At 38.5% G+C, this 26,407-nt stretch overlaps 1 protein-coding gene across 5 annotated transcripts in view; it reads left to right on the top strand.

Moving 5' to 3' along the window:
• Positions 1 to 26,407, top strand: part of TIAM2 (TIAM Rac1 associated GEF 2) — a 133,749-nt gene that overhangs the window by 87,440 nt on the left and 19,902 nt on the right. For 4 of the 5 annotated variants that reach the window (XM_072333786.1, XM_072333787.1, XM_072333789.1 and 1 more), the window contains 2 exons: positions 566 to 829; positions 16,436 to 16,539. In XM_072333786.1, coding sequence (XP_072189887.1) covers positions 566 to 829; positions 16,436 to 16,539 — 368 coding nt within the window. Of the gene's footprint in view, positions 1 to 565; positions 830 to 16,435; positions 16,540 to 18,889; positions 19,193 to 26,407 lie in introns of those variants that run through there. The other variant, XM_072333792.1, reaches the window with a different exon arrangement.

Below are 26,407 nucleotides of genomic sequence, written 5' to 3'. Positions count from 1 at the left end.
TCATGTTAGTTCTGATTCTCTGAATAATGGGGGAGAAAACAGAAAATATAGGAAGTTTTAATAAGCTGAGAATAATGGCCACTTAGTTGCTGCAAATCTTGAAAGACAGCAGTTGCTACTGTTCAGATTTATACAAAAGACTTTATACAAAGACTTTATAAAGACCCTATCTGCTGTTTTTCTAGTTTTTGCACAAATGATTTGATCTATATAACTAGTTTCTTGTCCTTCCAGAATGGAATAATGTTATATGTATTAGTGTGCTGTAAGCTGATGGGCCATCTTTTGTAATGGATTCTAATTATCTGAGTCATGAGATGTGCCTCTGTTCAAAAGCTGCACTCACCTTGCACTCTAAATCCTCTAGCATCTTTAGAAATAAGTAACTTGTATCAAAGTAGACATGAGATCATACTGTATTTTTATGGCACATATAAAACTTCACTGTCTTTTTAACAGACTTATTGAAAATAAAAATAAAAGCTGAAACAGTGTAAGGTTTGGTTTGTGACTTTTCTGTTTTATATTCCATTTTTTTTCTCCTTTTCCTTTTGTATGCTCCCAGGGCTACGAGTAGGCAATGAAATTCTGAGCATAAATGGAGAGCCTGTGTCTGATCTTGACCTCAGGCAGATGGAGCTATTGTTTTCAGAGAGAAGCGTAATGCTCACTTTGAGAATGAGCCATTGTGGGAATCAGCAACCCTTATGTGCATCCTGGTCATCAGATGGTGACATTTCCAGGGTTCCAAAAAGTTTGTTGCCGCCTCCAAACCAGTCACAGCTCCTGGAAGAGTTTCTTGATAACTTCAGAAAGAACACAGAAAATGGTAAGAAGTTGACATCAGTTTTTTTAAAAACTCATTTACATTCATGTTTCTGCTTCTGCCTTAGTAAAAAACCCATGTGCAGGACATTGAAGTTCCATATATGATCTGTTATTTCATTATATTTTATAAAGTAGAAATAGAATGAGATATGATTACTTCTGCAGGAAGGTTACACTGTTTTAATCTGTTCGGCTACACCATCCAGTATTACTGGGCACAATTCTCTGTGATGCTGTGTGTCTCCAGTATCTCCAGGCATTAGTGGTTGAAGTGATCTGATGATTTTCAGAGGCAGATGTATTACTGTGTTTAACGTGCTTTACAAATTATGAGATACCATATACTTTAAGGATACCCTGAATGCAGTAATCATTAACAGCTCAGAAATAAGTTGTTCAGCTCTTCTTCCACCCTAAGGTACTACCCCTAGTGTATTCCAGTTGACACAGCCAATTGCTGTGTAGAGACTGTGAAAACAGTTTTCACAGAGGCTGTTTTAATGCCATACTTGCTTGGATTTCTTATTCAATACAATACTGCTGTTCTAAACATTGAATGAAGTTCAGTTGTATCCTAATGGTGCTGTGTGAGGGACAGAACATAATTGGTTTCCGTACGAAGTAGGTACTAAGCAGTGAAGATGCCAAAAGCCATGTAAGGACTGTCCCTTGATGATTCTATTGCCCTGTCATCCCCAAAGAAGGTGCTAGTACTCACTGCTGAGTTGCCTTTCCAGATGGAAATAGATGCTACATGGAGGGGCACAGTTACCCTTCCACTCCCTGGGGCAGAGGGTTCTATGCAGAAGCCCACTGTGAGAGAACTGGCTCAGATCTGAGTGTGAATGCATTCCTGCGTTTGTGCCAGGCTGCTTGGTTGTCTCTGGCATGGGGTGTTTGCATAGAGGAGCACCCAGGAGTGCTGTGAACAGATGTGTGACAGGCTATGGGTAAAAGTGGTCACCTCTAGGGTCCTTCATAGGGGTGCCTCTGAGTGAGAAAGGCCCTAGGGATTGATAGTACCAAAGCTCCATCAGTTTCCTTAGGCAAGTCTCAACAACAGACAAACACCCCCTGCCCTGGAATTGCTGTAAGCAGTTAATGGGAGAGAAACCTTAGCATCCTTTTCATTAATACTCACCGTTGCAGCTTGCAATTCACTGTGTCACCAGGCTGGGACAGGCAGATGTGCACAGGGAGTGCGCTGTGTGTAAAACCCTTCTAGGAGGTTTTCTGTGTCTCTGGTGAGATATGCTACTTGTACTGTTAGAATACATATAAAATACCTGTCTGAAACAGAAAGTATTCAGGGATTTTCTCTCCATCTTTTTTTGTGTCTTGACTATTTTTCAAGAGGTACACAAGCAAATTCAACTCCAGTTTCTTGAATGAAAAGATGCAGTTTTCTCACTGTGCCTCTGGGGGATGCTAGTAAAATTCTACAGGAAAGTTAGCCAGAGTGCACTGTTGTGTAAGGGATAGCATGGAGTGAGGTACAAAAAAGGATCTCTGCTTTTCGTATATAATTATAGTGGCAAGTGTTTTCTGATAGGATTTTTTTTTTTTTTTCATAATTAAAAATGGGAGAGAAGAAAATAATCGCATAGGAGAAGTTGTCAGAATGAATTTAATTATAAAGCAATTTTATTAGGTCATCTTTTGAAATTAAAAGTAATCTGAATACAAGATTTGTGATACTGTAAGTAGCATCTCTCTCAGGGGCCTTGGTTCAATTTAAAATGCCATTAAATTGACTGGTGGCATAAAAGTTAGTGTAATAAAACAAAAATTATGATAGAACTAATTAATTACATAATTATACCATGGCTATCATTCAGTTTGTTGGCTTGATATGAAAAACCAGTGTTACCTGCAGTATTTGGTATAATAAATGTATGTGTCCACCCACTAGATTCATCGTTCCTCAGGGATAAATTTGCAACCTGTGCAAATAGCTCAATAGGAAGTTGCTGGAGTATGTTTCATACACTAAGAACCAGCGTATAAAATGACACAGTTTACTTGCTATTCTGTTCAAAAGCAGCAAAGGGAGGTTTATTTTATTCTGAAAAGGAACAAATACTTGAAAATTAAGCTTTGTGAGAAGAACTTTCATGTTTATTGAATTACCAAGTATCAGAGCTTAGTGTTCGATCATCTGATGAGGTTCAAATGAAAACAGAAGAAAATAACATTGCTTTGAATTAATAGATAATCTTAAAGGGCTTAACTGTTCTGTGTTCTTTTTCCTTACTCAGGAATTGAGTAAGATTTCAGATAAGAGGAGGGGTTGTTAGTAATCTGAGCAGGAATTTGGAGGCTGAGTTCTCATCTTTGTTTTTTTCTTTAATATTGTTCTATTTCCTTTGATAGCGTTGAGTTAATCACTCTTAAGAACACACTTTTGGAAATAATTTCTGATATTTGTTTGTTCGTTTTGAGCCTGCTATCTAAGGCAATGCCTTTGAAAGTCCATCAGTACTGGTAGAGGGGCTCCTTATACAAAAATGAAGCACATGTTTTCCCAGTGTACATACCTGGAATTAAAAGCCTTAATATTCCTACTGTCATCTTCCTGCTTTATATCTCTAGAATACTGTGAGGATTAATAAGATGAAATTAACAAATTGCTTGGAAAATGGAAATTTTCGGCCGTCTGAGAGTCACGTGGTAATACCCTGCCTGCTGCTAGATGACAACAACCAGGCAAAAGCAGAAGAGATTTAAAGTAGAATCTCTGCCTTCAACTTGGGTGGAAATAGCTTGTCCACATTTATTTACAGTTTTGTAACTGCTCAGCCTAACCCTGATTAATGCCTTTTCATACATACCCTGCTGTGTAGAGGTTACTCAACCATACCTCATGCCAAACTTTGGCAGATTTTACTGTACATAAGGGAAGTGATTGACTTTCTCCAGTCACCGACTGTTCCACTCCTAAAAATCATTCCCAGGGAACTTTACTGTGGGAGTGATTCATTCCCTCCAAGAAGGTGCCAAATCCTTGTGGCAGTATTTTGGAGCTGCCTGTGGTCATATTATTTGACCTTCCAAATGGCAACACTGTGCTGCTGCTTAGCCACTTGGCTGGCAATAAACTTGTTCTGGAAAAGCAATGAGCTGAAATATTAAAACAAAAAAAATAAAAATAAAAAATACAGTTATAACTGTGGAAAAACAAACAACAGAGCAGTTAAACTTCCTTCAAGCTCCAGTGCTAAGGAAATTGAACAAATGTTTGTATAGTAAGAGAAAAAAACAGAATTGGTTTAGGATTCTTGTGACTGTAGAGGAAAAATTAATTCTCTTTTAAGATGGCATGGATATTAAAGGAATAAACAGCAAACAAGGAGCAAGAATTGAGAACTATTTTCCAAGATGGCCCCATGTGCATTCACAGTATTTCTGCAGAGTGCTGAAGCAGGAGGCTGAAGCTTTAGTAGGTGTGAAAACCCATCCAAGTGTGTGAGTTGCTGTCAGAGTTGGGCAATTTTATTTTATTTTCCCAGCAAGTAGGCTTTTGCCAAAAAAAAATCTGTCATTTCTGGGTAGCTGACACTGTTGAAACCAATTCTAATTTGTAAATACTTTTGATTTTATAAAAAGCAGAGAAGTACGAAGTGGGCAAAGTGGGGGATGATGGCAGTTGGGATATGATTTAGCAACTTTTCGTGAGGAAAAGCTTTTGCCTGGGAAGATCAGAGAGGTAAATGGCAAATAAATGATTGAAAAAATGATGATAATTATTAAATAAATAAATAAATAAAACACACACATAAGGCTGCAAAGTGAAAAGTTTGCTCCTCCTCCTTCTCAGCACTGCCTGGGCCCATTTGTCCAGCCCCCAGCACTGGTCCTGCCCCTGTGCTGACAGTGGCACTTGTAAAAGACCTCAATGAAGATTATTTAAGAACGTGGGTTTTTGGGTTTTTTTGTTTGTTTGTTTTCTTTTTTTTTTTTTCTTTTTTCTTTCTTTTTTTTTTTTTTTTTTTTTTTTTTTTTTCTTTCCTGCTCGCAAACTCAATGAGTTGAACTGGTGGGCACAGAGATCTGACCATGGTCAGAGCCAGGTAAGCAGCAGGACCTGCAAGTGGGAATAGGGAAGGCATGTATGGGAGGCAGAGCTGCTTTCAAGGAGAGATGCTTTTGGAGGTGGCAAGCTCTTTTTCAGCTCTTCATCTATGAAATATCTACCAGTCATTTATGGAAAATGTAACTGCTTCAAGAGGAGAATTGGTGGCTTAAACTCTCATGTGAGAAGAGTCTCTCTTGTTTTCCAAGAAACAATCCGCTTCTGATATTAACCTTTGCAAGCTTATTCAGAAGCAAAGCATGACAGTTGACATATTTCACAACTATGTTTCAAGGGATGGTTTCAGGGCCTCTGTAAAGCTAATTTGCAAACCACAACTACTCCAGAAGACTTTTCTCCATTGAGCATTTTTCAGGTACTGTTGAGCCCAGAGAGAAGATAAAGGCAGGGGCTGGCTCTGCCTGTGCCTGTCTCACTGTCTGAGCCTTGCAGGAGCAGTTCTGAATATTCTTCCAGCCCTTTTGGATTTGGAAAACCTGTACGTCCCTGTACGTAAGAAAAGAAGGAAAGTCAGATGGAAAAGGAAGCTCACTTGCTGCCTGAAATAGCAAACACTAGCTCCTTGTGCCTTTCACGTTGCTTGCCTGTCATTTTCAGAGCATTTCATAAGCCTCTTTTAAGCCAAGATTCAAAGCACTTTGCAAACAAAAGTAAAACTACACCAGAAAACATTTTCGATATTACCTGTTCATGTAGCTCTTCGTAAATTGCATACTGTTTGTTTGCCTAAATTCTCTTAGTCTTGCTGTGGGACGTGGTCTTCCTGGTGCTGTAAAACTGCCCTTGTGAGAAATGAAAGCCATTTATTTTTATTCAATCACAGGAAGCTCTTTTGAACTCTAAGAGGGTGGTTATTGCTTCTTAGCTTCCTGAGGAGTCCCACAGCCCTGCTAGACAATCTGTGAGGAAGGTGTTCTGGTGTTGCAGGTAGCTGAATGTTATTGACTCTTTTCTGATGATTTGAATACGTGATATCTGATGGTTTGCATGGTGTAAATACACTGGAAAAGCAGTGTTATAGCACAATCATATTGTTGTCTGTGCAGCATGGCTGGTTATCAGCGTGAAGATCTATGACTTTGAGTTTCTATTTTCACTCGTTACCCGATTCACTTCAGCAGGAAGCTATGCAAGCACTAGAGGACATACTGAGGCTGGGTGTCAAGGCGAACTCAGAGAGATAAGGTGTCTGTTTGAAGTTGCCTTAGAAAACTGTTAAGTTGGCTTTCACTGCGACTGCTTTTGCAGCATTAATACAAATATGCTGGAGCTGTGCTCTGGTCTATCTCTGGCAAAATAACATTGGTGGCTCCGAATAGTACCTGGGACTATTAACAGTGTAGCAGTAAATTCAAAGAAACATTTATCTCCTCACAGAAGCACTTGTTGTCTACTGCATGTTGCATAACACTGAATGTTTCTCAAGAAGGGTGGTTTAATGAGCTCTTACTAGCACTTGACAAACACTCCTGTTTGCTTCCTGCTCCATGCACATGCTGCAAATTAAAAGACTGTTCATGCTCTAAAATGAGACAGCCTTAAATGCTCTTCGTTGTGCTTTTCTACTGACAGAACATTCTGTTTTGCTTTTCTAAATGCTGCTGTGATTTAATCCCTATGAAGTCAGTGGCCTGAAGTTGTTTTTTCATGGTGTAAACTCCATTAAAACCTATGGAGCTTCACCTTCTGGCTCTGCGGCAATACATGGACATAAATTGTTATCCATCGTACTGAATCCTGTAGACTGACAGTACAGTCAGCAAGGAGATTTATTCATTATAAAGCTGGAGACATGCACATGCATGTTGTTGTATGTTCCACAGAGATAAAATGATTGGGTAATTATAAAAACTGTCTAAACCAGCCACAAATTCTTGCTAAAGTGTTAAATTACTTGATGGAGGAAAAAATGTTCTTGTAAGGTGGTGCACTTGGCCAACTCCAAGCTGTCCTGCTCTGTTGGGCACAGATAACCACTGAGCAGTAGCACAGCAATCAGGAGGGGAGCTGCTGGCAGCACCCCTGTATGTCCAACAGCATTCAGCGGGACTCTATTTAAGAGGATGTTTAGGAATGTGCACTTGGGAAATGTATTCTGGTAACAATTAGAGAAGCCAGTGCAAAATGTTAAGACTAAACCTGGAAAGCCTGCACAGTTGTGTGACTGGCAGATACTTGTACAGAGAAAGTTTAGCAAGTTAAATAACTTAATAAAAACATCAAAATTCAGAGGGTAATCAGGCCTTGCTACAGTAGCATTGGTAGTTATTTCCTATTGCGTTGCTAATTTGTATCTCTTATTGATTACTGAATTGGTGAGTCAAATTGCTTTGTTTTATGACCAACAGTTAACCAACAAAGGGACTCCCAGTGGTTCTAAACAATTCTGCTCTAATTTCAAAATGGATGTTTCTGCAGATATTTAGAAGAAAAAAAGAAAAGAACATAAAGCAGCCTACAGAAAGTCACACTTGCAGAAGTAGGTGGCTGATGGGAGCTAAGCCACTGTTCATGTAGCTCAGCATTGCTAAAGCTGTATGGTTACAAGAATATTTGCACGAACACACTGGCTTTTCATAGACATGAAAATCTGCAGTGGTTGAACAAGAAGTATCTCTTTCTCACTGAAGGGTGAGAACAAAGGAAACTTATACTACTTGAGTATTTCAGACTCTTGCCTGAAGAATGAGCATTTTTCTCTCTAGGCTTTATCAGATTTGCAATAAGAACAACCCTGGTTGTGCTGCCCTTTGGCAAGCATACAGAACACCTGCTGATGTTTCAACATTTTGCACTCTGAAACCAAAACATCTGGATGAGGGAGGCTGTGAGTAGAGCCTACTTGTCTGGCCAGTAACTGCAAGCCTTGTTTGCTAACAATTAGTCATGTCAGTGACAGACATCTATTAATCACATTTTGAAGAACACTACCTAGGAAGACTGATGTTATGACAACTGTGTTATAATCTTTCCAGATTTAACATCTTTAATGTATTGCTGAATGCAGTTTCTAGCTACACTAAAGAGTCAGCTGAACTGAGAATGTGCCTTCCAGCCAGTTATGAAATGCTTATGACAATCAAATGATAGAAGCCAATATATCTTGCAGAAAGAAAAATGTTCTGAATGGTAAAATTGAGTGCATTTTTGGTGTGTTTTTCTTATTTGTTTAGTTTTCATTTTCTAAAAACTTAATTTACTAGTACTAGTGGAGTCGAGAGGTATTGTGTTAATTTAGCAAGAGTTTGAGAGTCAGTATCTGCACATATGCGTAGTCTTTCTGAAGAACTTGAATATTTCCTAAACAGGAGAGGAAGAGGCTTTTATTTGGTAATAAATTTAGTATTTCACTACATTTTGAAATGTTGGTTAAAGCAGCAGAAAAGCACAGTTAATAACCACAGATAATAACCACAGTTACTGCCTGTGGAATTGTTTTGAATTGACTCCAGCAGTGGAGTTTGAGTACTTAAGTAGTAATACTTGCCTGTGAGTACCAACAGCAGGGAAACAACTGAACTTGCATTATGCAGTAGTTAAACACTTAGCTCTATTCAGTAATTTTAACTGGAATTTATGTAACATCAATAATTCCATAATTCTCTAAAACTTAACTGGAGATCAATATAAATGTACGCTTTGGATCCACAGTACTGGAATGCTGACTTTTTACATTTACTTCCTAGTGGTGATGAGAGGCTGGAAAGCAGCCCTACAGAAAGAGATCTAGGGATTCTGGTTGGAGTCAGACTGAACATGAGCCAGCAATGTGCCCTGGAAGCATGAAGGGTCAGCTGAGAGCCCCTTCCATCCTGGTCTTAGGGGATAATGTGAGCAAAGAACTCATTGGTCCGATGCTGAAACAAGCAAGAGATAGGAGTTATTCATAACAGAATTAGTGAGCCCAGAACCTTCTCCAGCAAAATTTGAGTGCCTTCTTCAACAAAGATTGTGAGAATATCTCCCAAAAGCCATTCTATAATTCCTTGGGATCAACTGTTACTTTTTGAAAGTTATTCCTTGGGGCCGTTCAGAAAGAAAAAAGGATACAGAAGGAAATGCTTACATACCTATCTTAACTTCACTACAAAAGAGTAAATATACTGTTGAAAACCTGAAATATATTTAGTTGCATCAGACCAAGATAAATAGCACATGCCTTCTACCTGCCAGGCTTAGTTATTTAACTGAGGTTATGAGTACTACTCTCCAAGGGAGCATTTTTAGAGTTCAACACACTGATATTTCATGTCTCTAGGCAATGCTGGAATGCTTCACTCACCACTCCCTGTTTTTCAGTGAGTCTGAAAGAATTAAGACCACCAAGACTTTGTACCTTTCTGAGATTTAGTTCAGACTTTAGTATTGGTTTAAGAAGTATTTGTTATTTTCTCATGTAAATCTAATTTTCTCTTGATAGTAACATTGTCTAGAAGTATATGGGAATTAAGACCTTATGATAATTGACTGCTCAGTCTGGAGAATTCACGTAACAATGAAGAATGCAGCTTTCCATACCTTGGTTAAGTTCATTGCCCGAATATGTTTTCTTATATCCACCCTAACCTTGTAGTGATGTTACAAAAACCCTCTGTAGCAGAAATCTACAGATGGAGATTATCTTACTTACTGAAGGTTGACTGTGTTATTTGTTACTGACACTTTCTAGAGAATTGGTGAAAATATTGAATACAGTCTTTCCCAGAGGAAATTCTGTAATTCCTTATAACTTTGGATTCTAACGTTTTCAAGCTTATGCTTGAAACTTATGCTTAAAACTTATGCTGGTATTCTTATACTAAAGTTTATATACAATTCATTGCTGTTTTGCAATGTATATCTGAAACTGCCAGACAGCATCAGTATTTAAAAATGCTGTTAATTGCTCTGATTGGGGATCTTGGATATCTGTCTTAAAAAAGACCTATGCCATCCTAATTGGTTGAAGCTTTCTGTGTGCGTGTGTTTTTACATCTGAAGCGTCTATCTACTTCAGATAAAAATCCTCAGTCAAGAGGATGGGAAATGACAGCACCGTTTCCTTCCCCAGTGCAGAGTATCTACAACCAGATAAGTCTGCAGCAGAAAAAAAAAAAAAAAAAAAAAAAAGCTAGAGTTAAAAATGAACCAGCAAGCATCTGAGGTGCAGGATGGCTATTGACACTAGGGTTTCCTCACGTACATGCACTTTGATATAAGCATTTTCTTAGTCTTTAAGTGCTCTTTGCCAGAGTCCTTATACGTCAGCACTAATAAAACAAAGTACTTTTCGTGCTATACTAAGTCTATGCATGTTCCTGTATGGCTGTAGTTAGTTTTCACATACTATACTAGTGCTTTAGCTTTCACATAATATGTTAATGCTACATTAATGAGTGAAACAAAGAATGGAAAAGAATTTCCAGACTCACAGAATCTAGTCCTCTGCTAGTTGTGGCTTTAAACAACCTTGTTCATACAGTTGTTTTTATCATAATTTAAAATAGAGTAGTCTATTAGCATCCTTTCTTCCTGTATAGGCCTGTTTCAGAAATTCATTCATGTGATATTTGAATGCCCATATTCTCTTTTCTTTTTTTGCATAGGTAAATTCCTGGCCAGCATTGTAACTGCTCCAGGCCTGACCATTGCTTAGGTAGCTTTAACTCAAAGCTTTAGGGTTTTACCCCTTTCTCTACACTCTCATGCTTTTCATTCTGTCATGTTTCCAACTGACAAGCTTGTAGAAGGAATTGTTCTTATTGGTCCTTAAAACTATGTCCTGCACAGTTTCACTCCGGGACTGTGGATCTATCTTCAAGGTAATTTTGCACCTTCTTTAGGGTAGTCTAGTCATGTTCTTAATGATATGTATTAAGTTTGAATGATCATTGTATTTAATTGTACTAATTCCTGTTGTACTTTCTGCTAGCTAGTTCTGCCATGGTTTGGTTTCTATTTCTTTTCCATTTTATGAAGTGATATCACTTGAGATATTATAAAGGTGTAAAGATGTTTTTATTTTATTTATTTATTTGAGCTTAGATTCCTTAAACATCTGGTTGAGAAAGCCTTTGGAGTTACTATGAAGGTCACTTCCTACAACAGAGTCCCTCAACATTTTTATTCCTTTAAACACAGGTATTGCTTTTTATTCAAGAGATGCATAGCATCATCCTCATCCTGTCTTCTCCATCAGCATCTGGATCACTATGAAAATGGTTTCCTGCCTTTTTTTTTTTTTCCTGCTGAAGATAGACAGATTTTTACCTGGGCCACTTGCATCCTATGAGACAAGCTTTAACTGTAAGCAAGACACCAGAAAGGACTCAAAGGATTAACTACTGTTAACAGGCAATTTACCTTAGCTGAGACAGACCCAGGTTCGGATACCTGCCTGAATCTGACAGAGCAGGGGACTTATCTCTCTGTCCTGCATCATGGATTAATATTCTGATGTCAAGCCATTTCTTTTTGCTCTGTGGTATTTCTTTCTCAGTGTTTTGGCAAAAAAATAATAATAGAATAGCATAAAATAACACAGTTTCATTCTGATTCAAAGCAATGGTTTTTGAAATCTTGGGAATATGGCAAAATGGAATAACAGTTTTCCGTATTGCTTTTATGGCTTTATTTTTATCAAGGTCAGGGCTGCCTATGACTGTCAAAAGTGCCTCCTCACTTGCAGAGGGTATTTATCAAGTGATGCTCAGAGCTGCTGCTGCTTCCTAGAGCTGAAAATGACGCCTCTGCACCACTCTTAGTATATCTTGGAGTGAGAGAATGGGTACATTTAATTTTGCTGTGTTACCTTTGCTTTCACATCTAGAAGGATTTTTTTTTTTCCCCCAATTTATTGTTGTCACTAGAGTGGCAGATGGAAACACACCCTCTTCTTGTAGTTTGAAAAAGGGGCTGGTTACACCACCTACATAGTGCTTGACACTTGATAACACTTGACATGCTTAAGACGAGTGTTTCATATTTTTGAAATTGGTGAGAAAAATCTAAAAGGGAACATGTTTCAAAGTACTACAAAGAATTATAAAAGAAGCAGGATTCTCAGTTCCTATTTTCTCCACATGGTAATTTCACCTTTGTTTGTAGGCAGTGGCCATAGTGCTAAGAGCAGCACCAAGTAGAAAGTAATTAAGTCTTCTTTGTTAATTGAACAGAAAAAGGAGATTAGTAACATTTAAATTTGTTGATGACTTCTTTATGGTAAATGAATTACTGGATGTTGATGTTTTCCAAATGATTTCCTTTGGTTTCTTGGCACGGATTATTATTGTCTCACATATGTGTTGAAGGATGTTTCCATTGTACCTCACCGCTCACAAATATTTGAATGGCTTCTATGTTGACCACTTGTACGTGTTTCACCACAGAGACATGGATGCATTTCTGTAGGCGTACAGAGCTCTCAGATGTGCTGTATTTTTATCTCTCCCATTGATTCTCCCATCTGTTCACTCCATGCCCACTTTAAACCAAATAATTAGTAATGAGGAACATGACTTAGGAAGTATATATTTTTTTCATTATTTAGTGGTTACTTTATCATTTCTCTTCACTGTTTGTCTTGAGTGATTCAGAGTCATGTATCTGCCTGCCAGCAAGATGCAATATTGTATAAGTAGTGGCACTGGAGAGGAAGTTCATTTAGAACATTTGCATTTATTGGTCCAAACCCTGATGTACACACTACACTTTCTTCTTTGGTGATGTTGGTAGTTGAAGGTGATCATTGGGTTCTTAATGCTTAATTCATCACTTGAAAGCAAGCAAAAAGCATGTTGCGCATGTTATATATTGTAGTTAACTTTTTCACACAATGGCATTTTGTCCCTGTGCTTTTCTGAGGATATTATTTATCTGAGGGTTGCTACTTAGCATACTCACAGCAAGCTGACCTGTATTTTAGCATTTGGAGATTATCCTGTTTGCTAAATAGGAAGCAGCTGTCTGCTTCTGAGGTTTCTGTCCTTCTTAGATGGAAGGGATATGCGTTTGTACTCACTGTACATGAGTGTCTGCATGTGTAAATAGGACAGAGGGATGTTCATTCAGCAAAATTATGTTTAACTATTGAAACCAAGTTTCATTTAACTCAACAACATTATCAGTTACTTTATTTTTCCAGAAAGGTTTATTACAAATTTATCAGTAGGATAAATCTACTGTAGTGGTATTGTATAGGCAGAATTAGTAATGGGATACTCCCCATTAGTATTCTGGACATCTCCTAGGCAATATAGTTCCAGCAAAGCAGTCATTTTTTTTCCTTTTCTAACTAGTTGGTGATGTGTAATTGTAGTAAGTAACATAGAGGTGGTTAAGAAGAAAGCATCATTGTCAAGAAGTGGTATTTTGACCTTTTGTTTAGATAATCTTTAGGGATATGTATCTACTTGCATACTTTTCTGTGTTAATTTGCTGTACATTGTGGTTTATGTTACTATCCTGAAAGGACAGTAACTACCACAGCCTGCAAGGTAGCAGTTTTGCAGTTACAAAGTTACAGTTTTTGATCATCTTTGCTGTATGAATCCTGCGGTACAGCTAAAACCATATTTAAAAGCTTAAAGAAGACACGGTTTTATGGGTTGCCTTGTTATTCCTGTTTCATTTAGATTTCAAGTAGAGAGAACTCCAGTATTCTGCTTGTGTTCTTAGGTTTTGCACTTGAGGTTTCACATTCTTTAAGGCAGTGTATATTTTTCTTTACCCTATGACTATTTTTTTTTAGCTATGCAGCTGATGTTACTGCTTCTCTGCTCTTTGGAAATTGTTCAATGATGTGTATGAACGAATCCAGAGGAAGTCTGCTTCCATAGTAATAGGAAAAAAGGGAGACAGGATATGGATGCTAAACTGATCAACAAGCCATGCTTCCTTCCTTCCATCTCCATGATAGTTTGGCATACAGTGTACAGTAGGATGTCCTTTTTCACTTTGGATCCTTTCCATGTACATTTTTAGTTTACTATTGAAAAAGACATTTAATATTGCTTACTCCTAAATATTATCAGTTTTTGTGCCAATAGTAAATGTTATAAAAAATAGTCAAGACAATACAGATCTACCTCTGACAGTCCTGGAGACTACAAGAAGAAAAAAATAAAGAAGAGTGAAGGGAAGAAAAGACAGATTATATGGAAAAAGTGATACAGTATTTTGCCAGCCTGCTTTGGCTGTTGTTATTATGATTTGTTCTGTTCATGGTATCTACTGATTGTTTTACCTTATTGTCATCTTTTTACTTTTATTCTTTTGCTTCATTGCTTACGTATATTAGTTTCACTTATTTCCTGTTTTGTAAAGGACTAATTTGCTGTAGCCAGCAGGCTGAGAGAGATGAATATCCTCCTCTATTCTGTTCCCATGGGGCCCCATCTGGAGTAAGTACTGTGTCCAGGTCTGAGGTCCCCAGTACAGAAAGGAAGCAAAGCTGTTGGAGCAGATCCAGAGGAGGCCATGAAGAGGATCAGAGGGCTGAAGCACCTGTCCCATGAAGAAAGACTGAGGGAGTTAAGCTTGCTAAGCTTGGAGAAGAGAAGGCTTCAGGGAGATCTCATTGTGACCTTCCTGTGCCTAAAGAGAACTTATAAGTGGAAAGGAGACTGCCATGGTCTGGTAGTATCAGGATAAGGGAGTATGGCTTTAAACTAAAAGAGAGGAGTTTTAAGTTAGATTTAGGAGGAAATTTTTTACTTGGAGGGTGGTGAGGCACTGTTACAGACTGCCCAGAGAAGTTGTGGATGCCTCCTGTGGAGGTGCTCAAGGCAAGGCAGAATGGAGCCCTGGGCAACCTGCTTATGGCAAAGGTGATGGTACCTGACAATCTTTAAGGTCTTTTCCAACCTAAGCCATTGTGTGATTGATGGTTACTTTGTTAATCAAGGAAAGGATATAAGTTTCCCAGTGGTATCAAGTTTGATATCAGGTAGCTCTCTAATGAAAAAAAAAAAAACAGACATTCTCAGGTGCATGCTGTGTGAAGGCAGGGGGAAAAAACTACACTGAAAGACAAGTAAAAAGAGCCTGAATGGCAAATAAAGTCAGTTAATGTTTTAGGAGTTGGCTTACTTTTTTGTGAACCCAGGAGCTGACAGTGACTGAAGTCAGTGGTCATTCATGTAGACCCATATACAAAAGGGAGACTCAATATGACTTCAGAATTCCAGAAGATAGAGGCAAATAATTCATGCATGGTGGAGGAAGAAGGGTAAAAGCATAATAAAATAAGTAGACAAGATAAGCTCTGTGTTAAGCTCTTAATGAAGATGTATGACTGGTGAAGCTGTATAAAATGTGTTGTTTCTGCAAAGGTGGCTTAGGGGATCTCAGATATCAGAAGCTACATCTGACTCCAGAAGCAAAAGATATGAAAGACTGAGAGGAGAAAAGTGATGGGGATACTGGTCCTAAGTGGTTAGAGAATGAAAGAGTAGTCAAGTCTTTGGCATCTGAGTACAAAGTGTCAACCTTGACACTAAGCTTGAGGTAGGTACCTCAAGGTAGTGCTATTTCAGGTCTAAAATTCCCACCTCCCTCTCTGTTTCAGTTTATAAATCCTTGCTAACAGGAACTGTTCGGTGGGGACAGGCCAGCAGCAAGTCCCTGTCCTCAACTAATTTGAAGCCAGAAAGCAAAGACATTGCTGAGCTGGCTAGGGAAGGGAAGTCTGATTGGTAGCTCTTCATCAAAATCAGAAGATGCAGAGGATGCAACAGCTGCCTTATATTAAGAATAAGAACAGCAGATAAAGTCCCGCTTCGGGATTTAAACACCCAGCTGGAGAGAGAATTGCATTATTTCTAGTTCAGAGGAATTTGCTTGACTTCTAGTAGTTTTTCCTTATAAAAAAAATTCTCTGCACATTTTAAGCAGCCACTTGAGGAAAAGTAAAGAGAAAATGACTGTTTTCATATGAATGTTCAGCACTGTGTGATAGATGTTGAGTTTTCATATAAATGAGGTACAGCCTCTCAATAAGTAGAGTGGCCCTACTACTCTGTTTTTGCATTTTGCCAGATGCCCTGCACTTGAAATCCAGATTTATTAACATTGGTTAACTCTAGCAACAGGCAAAATTCTCTTTTTAAACCTTTAAAGGATTCAGGACTACGTTGTGTCAAATAGCATGTTCATCCAAGGAGAACTGCTGAGAGCGTCCTCATTGGTTGTCTTAGCACAGTGTGCTGATTATATGCTACTTTAGAAAGTATGCTGCTAGCAAGAATGTGAGGTTTGTTTTTCTATAGCAGAGATGCACATTGCTTCAGATGGTTCTTACATGTCCAGCTCCATGTTTCATTGTTTTGAAAGCAGAATTTTCAGGCATAGCTTCTCTTTACTTTATCCTCTTCTGTTGTTTTCCATATGGCTGGGAGGTGAGTGGCAAATCTTGTATTCCTTTTCTCGCCCTACAAAAATTCTGCTTGGCACTAAAAGTATGTGCAGATAAAAGCAAAGACTTTTTCTGTTCCTCTCCTGTAACCCTCTCAATTATTTGTTTTCTCTCAAATGCAGATTTTAATAATGTGCCTGATGTCACATCCAGCTTGAAAAGGAGCAGTACTGATGGCACTCTGGACCAGGTACCACACAGGGAGAAGACTGATCCACCTTTCAGGGTAAGAACGTACCTGACATAAGATTCCTTATAAATGAAAAGGTAGTGTTGTCTTATTGTTAACACTGTGTTTTGTGGAGGCAAAAAAATTAATATATGGCACTAATTTGGAATTAGCTGTATTTAGTGTTTTACTATCTCGAGGTCATGCGGGCAGGTCAGCATCTCAGGAATAGGTGCTGCATCTTCAAAAGCATTGTGATAGGGGCAAGTGGCAAAGAGACAGAGACTTGTCGCATTCCTTTTTCTGTGTTACTTGAACCCAGTTCTCCACAGAACAATGAAACTAGTGCAGCTTTTTAACAGATTCATTTAATTCTTCCATTTTCTTTGCTGATATTATTAGCACTTGTTAAGATTGCATTGGCCAAAGCAACACTTATAGAACATGAAGAATTTCAGACTGGACTTCATACTTTGAGACATGCAGTTCTGGGGATCTTTGTGATTCCTGCTGTTTTATTTGAAGAACCTTTATGCATCTGCAATTATTATTTAACTTCAGCTGAAATAATGGATGGTCATGCCTTCTCTCAATTAGGGCTTTGGAGGGTGATGTAGGAACCCCCACAGTTAGTGTCTGTCTTTGAATGCATTGATCTTCAGAGAACAATTTTTTGCCCTTTTTCCTCCATGTCAGTCAAAGTGCAGTCTGTGTCCAGCCCAAGTGCATATTGTTTTGAACCCCCCAGCTGCTAGCATGGATAGTTTTCATGTCTGTGGACTTTACTAGGCATTGCCATGCTGCTGACAGCAGAAGTGTTTTTGTTACTTCTGTTGGTGAGTTGGTTGTTCCTCTAATCAAATGTGTGATAACACGTTACACAATTACATAACAGAAAGTAAGTTTATATGGTTCAGGAATTTATTACTAGTTTTGTGGAATATTTAGATAGGCAGACAGAGGGAAGAGAGGAAAGGTAGAAAGCTAGAGATGAAGTAAAATCTCAGAAGACCAAAATGAAGAAGATGGATTTTGCCTCTAGCCATACCCTACCCGGAGGAACTGATTGTCTTTTATGTTTGCAGTCCTTTTGTAGTCTCCTTCAGTCAAGTATAGATGACTTTATGCAGTTTTCTGTGAGAATAAGGAGAAGTGTGGTGATTTGGGGCCTTTAGCCCATCTCTTTTTTTCACAGGGGATTCCCATGGAGATAATCTCTATCTTGTGTTCCACTGTGATTATGCTTCCAAAATGTCTTTGCAACCATGAAGAATAAATCCTAGAGGGATTTTTCTCCCCTTAGGATGCATTTGGCAGTGACAATGCGGATTTCTCTACTGTCCTGTTCTAGGGCATCTGCAGTGTGTTACAGTCAGTGTCAAAACACCTTCCACCTTTGTGAGAACCCAGGAGAGGTGACACCTATGCAGCACCTGGCTGTGTGAGCTGACTGGTGCTTGGCCAGGTCACCCCTGCATCCCTAGTGCTGCAAGGTGCCCTGCTTGCCTGGGTTGCAATGCCACCCCCAGCATGTCATGCAGGCATGGGGGAGCTGAGCACCTATTTTGCTGGAGGGGAGGAAGCTCTGCAGCTTCAGCTTTGCTTTAGCAGAAAAACAAAGGCTTTGCTTGTCAGTCACCCCTGACTGTGTCGAGTACAGGAAATCAGGGGAAACTAGGGAGCATTCAGCAGGATTTATATACACAGAGAACAATTCTTTCAGAGTAGTTTTTAATCTGAACATGCTAAATTTGCTCTGAAGCTCTGAATGATGTGCTATGGTTGTAGTTAAAAAGGGGGGAAAACAGATAGGTCTGTTCCCTGTCCTCTCACCTGCTGAAAAGCTGTCACATCTGTCAGCATTAATGGCTTGGGCACAATTTGTTGGAGTAACTGCCCAGACTATACTGCAGTTCACTCCTTGGGCTGGCTTGCAGGTCTGCTAGTGTCATTTCATTAAAAACTATTTGAAGTTGTCCTAGTTTTCTAGGCTCAAGGCGGGGAGAAACAGCTTGGCAAATCAAAGGCAGCCTGTCTTGAACTGCAGCTGTAAACGAGTCTGTGACAGCTCTCCAATTTCTGCAAATGGTTTGTAATTGACTGCCGCCTTTCTGTTGGAGAGTGCCTATTACTGTCAGAGCTTTTGTCTGACCCTTCTGATTTCTCCACTAAATGGAGAATTAAAACCCTTGCAGTAAATTTAAGAAGCAGTATATACTGTGTGTGCCTCAGTGATCGGTTAAAAAAAAAAAAAAAAAAAAAAAAAAAATTAAAGTGATTTCTGTTTTTATAGCTGTGATTTGGGACTGCTCACCAGATGAACAATAGCTCTTGCTAATAAAAGCTAGTTTGAGGAAATTGTGTGACCTCAAAAAGCACAGCATCTGGATTTGTTTTGTTGTTTTTTCCCCCGTTCCTTTTGCCTTCTGTTTCCTGCATGTGCTAACTTGATCCATGACAGTGGGAGAGCAGTAGTGTAGACACCTTGGTGTTACGCAAAGTATGGGGGAAGCCACAGCTTCGTAGGGAGGACGTTGGTGGTGCTGAGAGGTTCTGAGCACAGCCTGGAACAACAGTCTGCTTAGGATTATTTCAGGGGAGAAACAGCCAGACGTGCTCATTTCCTAGCTGACAACAACTGTAGATGTAATTACGTGGCTCTGAGGGAGCAGACTCCTTTGAAGTTTGGTTGATTTCTGTCCCATTATATGTAAGTAAATAAAAAGCAATCTTAAATGCTTGCATGTGTGATTTCTGAATTTTAATGTTTTATTCAGAATGTTTTTGTCTTTTTTTCACTATTATTCTCTAAATCTTCTCTTAAGTTCTTAATTTTTCATTCATTTATTTTTTTTCTTAGTGCAAGAAATGAATGAATTTAGAATAGCTCAATGTTTGTCTTTCATCTGTGAGTTAACAAATGAATTAGGAAGACAATAGAGGATAAGTTCATTCCAGAAATGAAAATTGTTCCTCCAGTTAGAAAATACTATTGAAAAGACATGAATGTCAAGAACTATCCATTCTAGATGCTCATTAGTTTTGCCAGCTCTGTATTCTCTGGGATACCCTGTTTATACCTTAGTTGTAAACTTCCTTTCAGTTTATTTTCTGTTTCATTTACCAAGGAAATACGTGGCAATTCTAACACACTCTGCTTCAGTACATTTTCAAACTGTGTTAAAATACTGTTTATATGGCAGTGGCACATTGTCCCTGCAATTGTTGGTTGTGAAGTACATAGGTGTCCTGTTGACAGAAGAATGGAGGACCTCAGAAAACGTAGGGATTCAGTGTGCCTGTCAGTGCAGTTATGTTTAGTTGTGTTTGATCATTTTGAGAAGTATTTGTGCTTCTGGTGCTCAGTTAAATCCTGGTGTCTTGACAGATTCCAAGAATCAAACTGTCTGTGTACCCGGATAGCACTAATGCAACTTTTCCTTCAGTTACTTGTGATTTCTGATTGTATTGCTTAGTAAGGCTTTCTTTATCCCACAGTTTCCTCTAAATGAAATTTAAGCATCTTTTACACATTTTGTATTTCCTGTGTTTTAAAAAAATGTCCCTTTATGAAAGATAAGCATAGCTAAAAGGTGAAATTTTACAATATATGTAACTCCTCTTCTAGGAGACCCTTATAAGGCAGTTGTGCTCTGATTTTCAGCTGCTTTAAATATTTTGCGTGTTCTAAGAGACAACTATTTGCCACTTCAAGTTAAATTTTAACAAAAGGAAAGAAGGATTTTCTTATAAATGCATGTGAGGGAGAAGATATGTTTTCATTTCAAATATTTTGCAGATCATGAGAAAAACTCGGTGTAAATGTGCAAATATATGAAGTGATTTTATTATATTCTCATGTATATAAAGAGTTATATTTTTAAGAAACATGGATAGCTTAATGCACTAAAGCCAAGTAACAAGAGCTAGTGTTGATTCTTTGTAATCATGTGAAAAATAGACAGTGAATGCAGAATGACTTTATGCTGGCATCTTCAAAAATTAACATTGCAGATGCAGAAACGGAATCTACTGTGATGAGAAACTTTGCATGCTAACAAGAATTTGCTTTCTGTAGAATGCCCAAAAGGTTTGACTTTGTAGTGTTTTTGAAGTGGTGCTATATTGCTTTCAAATAATGAAGGAAAAGATTTAGGGGGTATGGAGACTTTTACAGAAGTTGGCTTTGCTTTGCAAAACAAAATTAGGAAAAATGTATTGCAACTACTTGTGTATTTCATAATCTGCTTTTGGAAGCTTCAGTATTTTATATAATGCCAAATAATCATCTGATGCTTTTGAAGCTTGTATTTTCTTTTTATTGCAATGCAAGTTTTGAAGAGTCCTCCATTATCCAGAGAGGAGCTTCAGCAGGTATAGTGAGAAACTGATGTTTCCATGAACATCATGAATATCAGGTATCAGGTGGGAAATCTGATTTTGGCTTCTTTGCACCCAGTCTGTTCTTGGGCTGCCATTAAGTTCTTGCCACTTAGACTTACACTGTGGATGTGCAAACTTGCCCATGAAGTTTGAGCTGGATTGTTGTATGGTGCCTGAGCGGTGTAAATTGGAGATTGAAATTGAGTCAGAAGACAACACCTATCACAAGCTTCCCAGAACAGTGCTTTCAACAAAGGCAAAACGTGTGTCATAGTTTCGAAATGGAAACCCTTGTGTTTCTTATTAGCTGATTTCACACAGCTGTTCCTGTAATAAAAATCATTAAGTATTGTAAAGAGATTACAGCATATATTGTTTTGGCCTCTTGAGTATGCAGTATAGCCATGTACTGGATGGATGATCTAAATAAGTTGAACAAAAATTGTTTTCTCCTTAAGCTGTCTGAAACTGATGCGGAAAACCCCTTCATTAGAGGAAACAGTAAAACCATCAGCTTCATATGCAGAAAACAGTAAAGATGTTCAAGTACTATATATGGTGGTTAGGTTCAAAACTGAGAGTAAAAATATATATCCCATTGCTAGTCTGCTTCTATTCTCAGTTGTTATTGAAAAGAGGATGGTTTCATTTTAGGAAGAGAAAGAGGGCAGCTACAACAGCTACCATGGACTAATGGAGGCTGAAGCCGTTAGTAATCATTACTCATACTGTCCCATCTTTGCAGAAAATTAATACAGTTGTTCAATGTTTATGAATGATTTGAATGGTATTTCATTTTCCAGAAGAAATCAAGTGGATGTCAGAAATGACATTTTCCTTTAGTTTATTACCTGGAAGTGATCTACCCCATGTGTGCAGTGGGATAGTTGAGGACGCTCTTATTCAAACCACACCAAACAGCCTTTTGTAGGAACTGTCAGTGAATGTAATCCTATATATTCAGTTGTAGTGGTTCATTTATTTTGATCTAGCAGTGCAAACCATTCACTCTCTAGATGATACACATCAGTATGAATGTGTTTGTAAGCGGTGGATGATTGTCTTAATGGGCAGATATCAAGAAGTGATTATTTTTCCCCATTGAAGTCAAACTGTTTGCTAATATGATTTTTGAGTGGGGAAGTTAAAGATTTACCAAAATATACTGAGTCAGAAGGAAGATTTCCAATAATACTTTGCATAAAACATCAAAACTGAGTAGAAATTGTGTTTTGATAGCATTTGGGTAGTGTGTATGTATGTTCACTGTGTCTCTGATGATTTTCAGAGCCATATTTCTCTAAGTTTAGTGTAAGTGGCAACCCTTCTTGCTAGTCGGGTAGCAGTTTCTACCTCCAAAGTATCCCCAAAGAAGCATTAATATTGTAATAAAACTGAGAGAAATTTTAAAAAAAAAAAAAAAAAAAAAAGGAGAGAGAAGGGAAAGCGTGTGTGAAGAGCAATTTGTTAAGCAAAGAGTGTAAAAATCTTGGAAGGCAAATGTTATTACTAATCAAGGAAACACCAGTTGTTGAGTTGAGCTTAATGACCAGAAGCTTGACATAGGTCCCTCTGAGAAAAGTAAAACAAGAGGAATTAAAAACTACTGGCAGTCCCATGTGGCCCCAAATGTATTTTATGCGTGGAGGCAATTACAGGTAAATGATGTTCGTGGTGGTATCTTCTTACTAGCTCTATTTTGCTGTGCCCAGGCAGTTTCCACTTGCACAGCATGTCGTTAATTGCAAGAGAACTGTCTGCCTGAAGGTCTGCTCAACATCCATAGGACATTAAGGTTTTTCCCCTAATTCAATCACGAGAACTTCAGCAGTTGATGAAACCCAAAAGCCTGGGGAGTAGTCTGCAATTAACATCCCTTTTTATGTTTTTTGTGTGAAAGGAATTTAACAATGGTGAATGTAGTACTCCTTTCAAAATCACGTGTGCTCCTCTTCAATCCAAGTGTCATTTTCCTTCCAGTTGTGAGATGCATTGAGGGAGTCTGAGAGCTAGCGTGGGAGAACAGCAAGTTCCTTAGCAGTTTTTTCTTGATTCATTTTTGCCTGGAGGGGACAGTTCCACACTGAAAGGAGGCAGAAGCCCATGGAGAGCTTTGTTAATTATTGCACTTCCCTTGTAGACAGACTGGCTTGTATGCAGCCCAAGCAAGAGCGGCTGGCTCCAGTAATGTGGAGCTGAAACCCTGCTGTCATCGAGGACCCTTTTCAGAGTGGTATTAGAGAGTAACATGAGTGAAATCAGCCTGTTAAAGGTCTTGTAAGACCTTCGCTAATTACTTTAGATTTCAATATTCTACTCCATCCTTTAGGAAAAGCACCAAACCTGATGTACTAGGTTGCAGAAGGCTTATTGTAAACATACCAGTGACTGCTTGCTCCTAACCCTGGCCCTGGATTTTCACTCTGTTTTTGTTAATTCTATAGTTCTTTACTGCAGCAATATGTTGATTTTTGGATGCAGGTCTTGGCTAATGTAGCAAGGAGCCTTGAAACCATAAAGCTTTAAGTTTGAAAGGCATCATACCTAGAGCGAGCCTGTAACCCAGGCACTAGTGAAAGCTCCAGATGGAGACCTGCATGCATATGTACTAGAAATAAAAGCAAAAGGACATTGTGCAGTTTTTGCATGTAGAGGTGTAAACTTGTGTTGCTGTGCTCTATGCTATTACATTGCTCTGTGCTATTGCATTTCGGGGCCTGCAGAAGAGGTGGTGGTTGTTGTTTTTCCTCAGACTAAAGGAAACATCCTCTCACAAGTACTGTGACAGCTGTCAGTGTAAAACATGCAGATGGCTTTCATCAGGAAAAGAAATTGTGTTGATGCTTGCAATTGAAAATAGCTGGTGAGAGATGAGTTATAAAGCAGATTGTCTTTGTGGTCTGCTGGGAAAAATCCATTGGGCTTACCTGCATCTGAAGAGAAGTGTGTGAGAACAGTACAGGTTCATTGCCACAAGATATGGTTAGCAGTGCCTCTGGAGGTGCTTTTGACTTCACTGAGGAAGGACAGGAATCTGCATTAGCATCATCCACCCCTGGCCTCCAAAGGCAACCCCAACCCGGTTGCCTGCAGTACAGGACATGATGACAGCATTTCACTTTGAAATCAAAGGTTGAGATACCTAATCGTACTTCTGACAGACTCAGGGAGCTGGGAAAACTCCCTGATATGGATTATTTATGTTTTCTTTTTTTTTTCTTCTTAAGATGAAAATCCTGTTCCATTACAGAACTGATAGTAACATGCATTTATTCCCTGTATGATTCAGAAGCATTTAAGCTCAATTTTAGTGCATAACAAGGTATGTGATGTGTCTAACATTTAACCACAGGATACAAAATCACTTCAAAGTCACACAAAGGTGCAATACAGAATTTCAGACAACAGCTGCATCCTGGGTACACACGTACATTTTGATTAGGCTTTGATTCCTATTTTCTTCTATCAGGAACATATAGGGCCAAAAGTAGATCTGAAATGCCAAAAATAAAAAAAATCCACTTCCTGCAGGAATCTGTGCAAAATCAAAGATAAAGAAACTGAAAGGGAGGAAGAGGGAGGAGAATTATGAAATTATAGGATTAGTTGAGTTAGGAAATTGACAACAGGCTTGCATCTGTTTTCATCAGTTGCTGTCAATAGCGCTGCTGCTGCTGTAGAGTTCAAGGGTCTACCCCTGTCTTTTCAGTGGGATTATTGCACCTCTTAACATTTAAGGTTCAACAAGCCTAAAAGGCTTAGGGTTGTCCTCTCTGACTCTAAAGAAAGCACGCTGCAGAAATTTAATGTGCAAGATGAATGCAACTGCAAAGATAGTGTCATAGTGGTTGCCATAGTTTCTAATTCAGCACTTGAAAAAAGTTTTTGTATTCAGCATAAAACACTTTGAGTGAAAATGTTAAAACCAGTATTTAAGAAGATTGAAATTAAAAATTTAAATAAGAATTCATTTTAAACACTTGAAGCATTAACTGTTTGCAGTTATAAATTAAAGAAAATGTCTTCAATTTGGACAACTATGCTTTGGAAATATCTTTTAAAGAGATTTAAAAACATGCTAGTAGCATAATGACAAATCACCCACCTACATGTATAAAAAGTGAAGAGCAGAGTCCTTATAGATCCCTGCAGAGAACTGGAGACCAGCTGAATTAACCTTTTACCTTCATGGATTGAGGGCAAAAGCAGGATGGGAAGCAAACTCCCTGCCGATAAGCACACCTACAGGCATTGGGACAATAGAGGGAAGCCTGTATCGCAAAGGATGTTACTGTTATGGTAACTATCAAGCCTGGTGCCTCTGAAATGGAAAGATGAAAAACAGATGTCTCTAAAGGGAAAGAGTGTTACTCAAAGCACACAGGAACAAACAACAGGACTGTGTCATTTGTTCCAGTCATCTTAAAAGTGTTTCAAGGTGATTGATTATTTTGCATGTAGGCATATTGCTGAGGAGGGCTTGAACGCTTGTTGCATACTTCAGGAGAAGAAATGCTAAAGACAATGCTTTCATTCATTTGATTTGTTTTAGTTTTTTTTTTTTTTTTTTTTTTTTTTTTTGTTTGTTTGTTTGTTTTTTTTTTTTTAGGTTGATCTCAGTTCCTCAGTAGGGATTGGAAGTATTACTAAAACGTTGTGTTTTTTCTTAATGAATACCCATTGAAAATAACCAACTGTTAATTGGTAACATCTTTTAGCAGGCATATGGCTAGCTAATAACTCAGGCTTAATTAGGAAATCTGGGGAAGAATAAATTCCTAATATGGAAGTAAAAAGTCCTGTCATTGTTTTTCATTGAGATTGGCGGTATTGCTTGGACCTGAAGTTCAGCAGCCATTTTTTTCAAGTCCCAGTGGATGTGCTGTGTTTTTAACACATACCTGTTACAAAAACAGTGCTTGAAGTTGCTACAGCTCATGCTGGCTTTTAAAAATAAAAGGAAAAACGATGTCCTCCCATACAGTGTAGTTCTGCTCTTGATAAAGGTGAACCTGGTGACCTGAAGTCTGAGATTTTTTTCGTATTTAATTTCCAAAATCTAGTGATGCTGTTATCTATTTGGATATGGTCTGTAGATTCCTAGTCTCTGTGGACTACTGCAGAAGCAGCCACTAATGGTGGATAAGAAAAGCAACCTTGTGCACACTACACAGTGGTCCATGTAATTGGACTTTTTTAAGCTAGGCTGTGCATCCTGGAAAATCTCACTCCATCGAGATCATTCCTTCAATTTTCTGCCACACAGTCTTCTCGCCCACTAAATTTGATATCTCTCTCCAAATAGCCCAGTCCTTAAAAAAAACATGAGTTAAACAAACAGTTCCTACTCCTTCGATACATTCAGTGCTCTGTCAGCTGCTTGTTTTTTCAGGGAGCCGGTATCCTTGTTCTTGTGATAGGGTGCACGCAGCAGCTGAGCTTTATGGTTTGACAAATGCTGAGCTGTCAAGTTGCGCTAATGATTTGGAAGGAGATGGATGTAAGTTTAATTGCAGTAATTAAAGGACAGGGCTGTGTTATT

The sequence above is a fragment of the Excalfactoria chinensis genome, chromosome 3 (genome assembly GCF_039878825.1).
Source record: "Excalfactoria chinensis isolate bCotChi1 chromosome 3, bCotChi1.hap2, whole genome shotgun sequence".
NCBI lineage: Eukaryota > Metazoa > Chordata > Aves > Galliformes > Phasianidae > Excalfactoria > Excalfactoria chinensis.
Note: the sequence above shows the minus strand (reverse complement) of the source record. Positions and strands in the feature narration are given on the sequence as shown.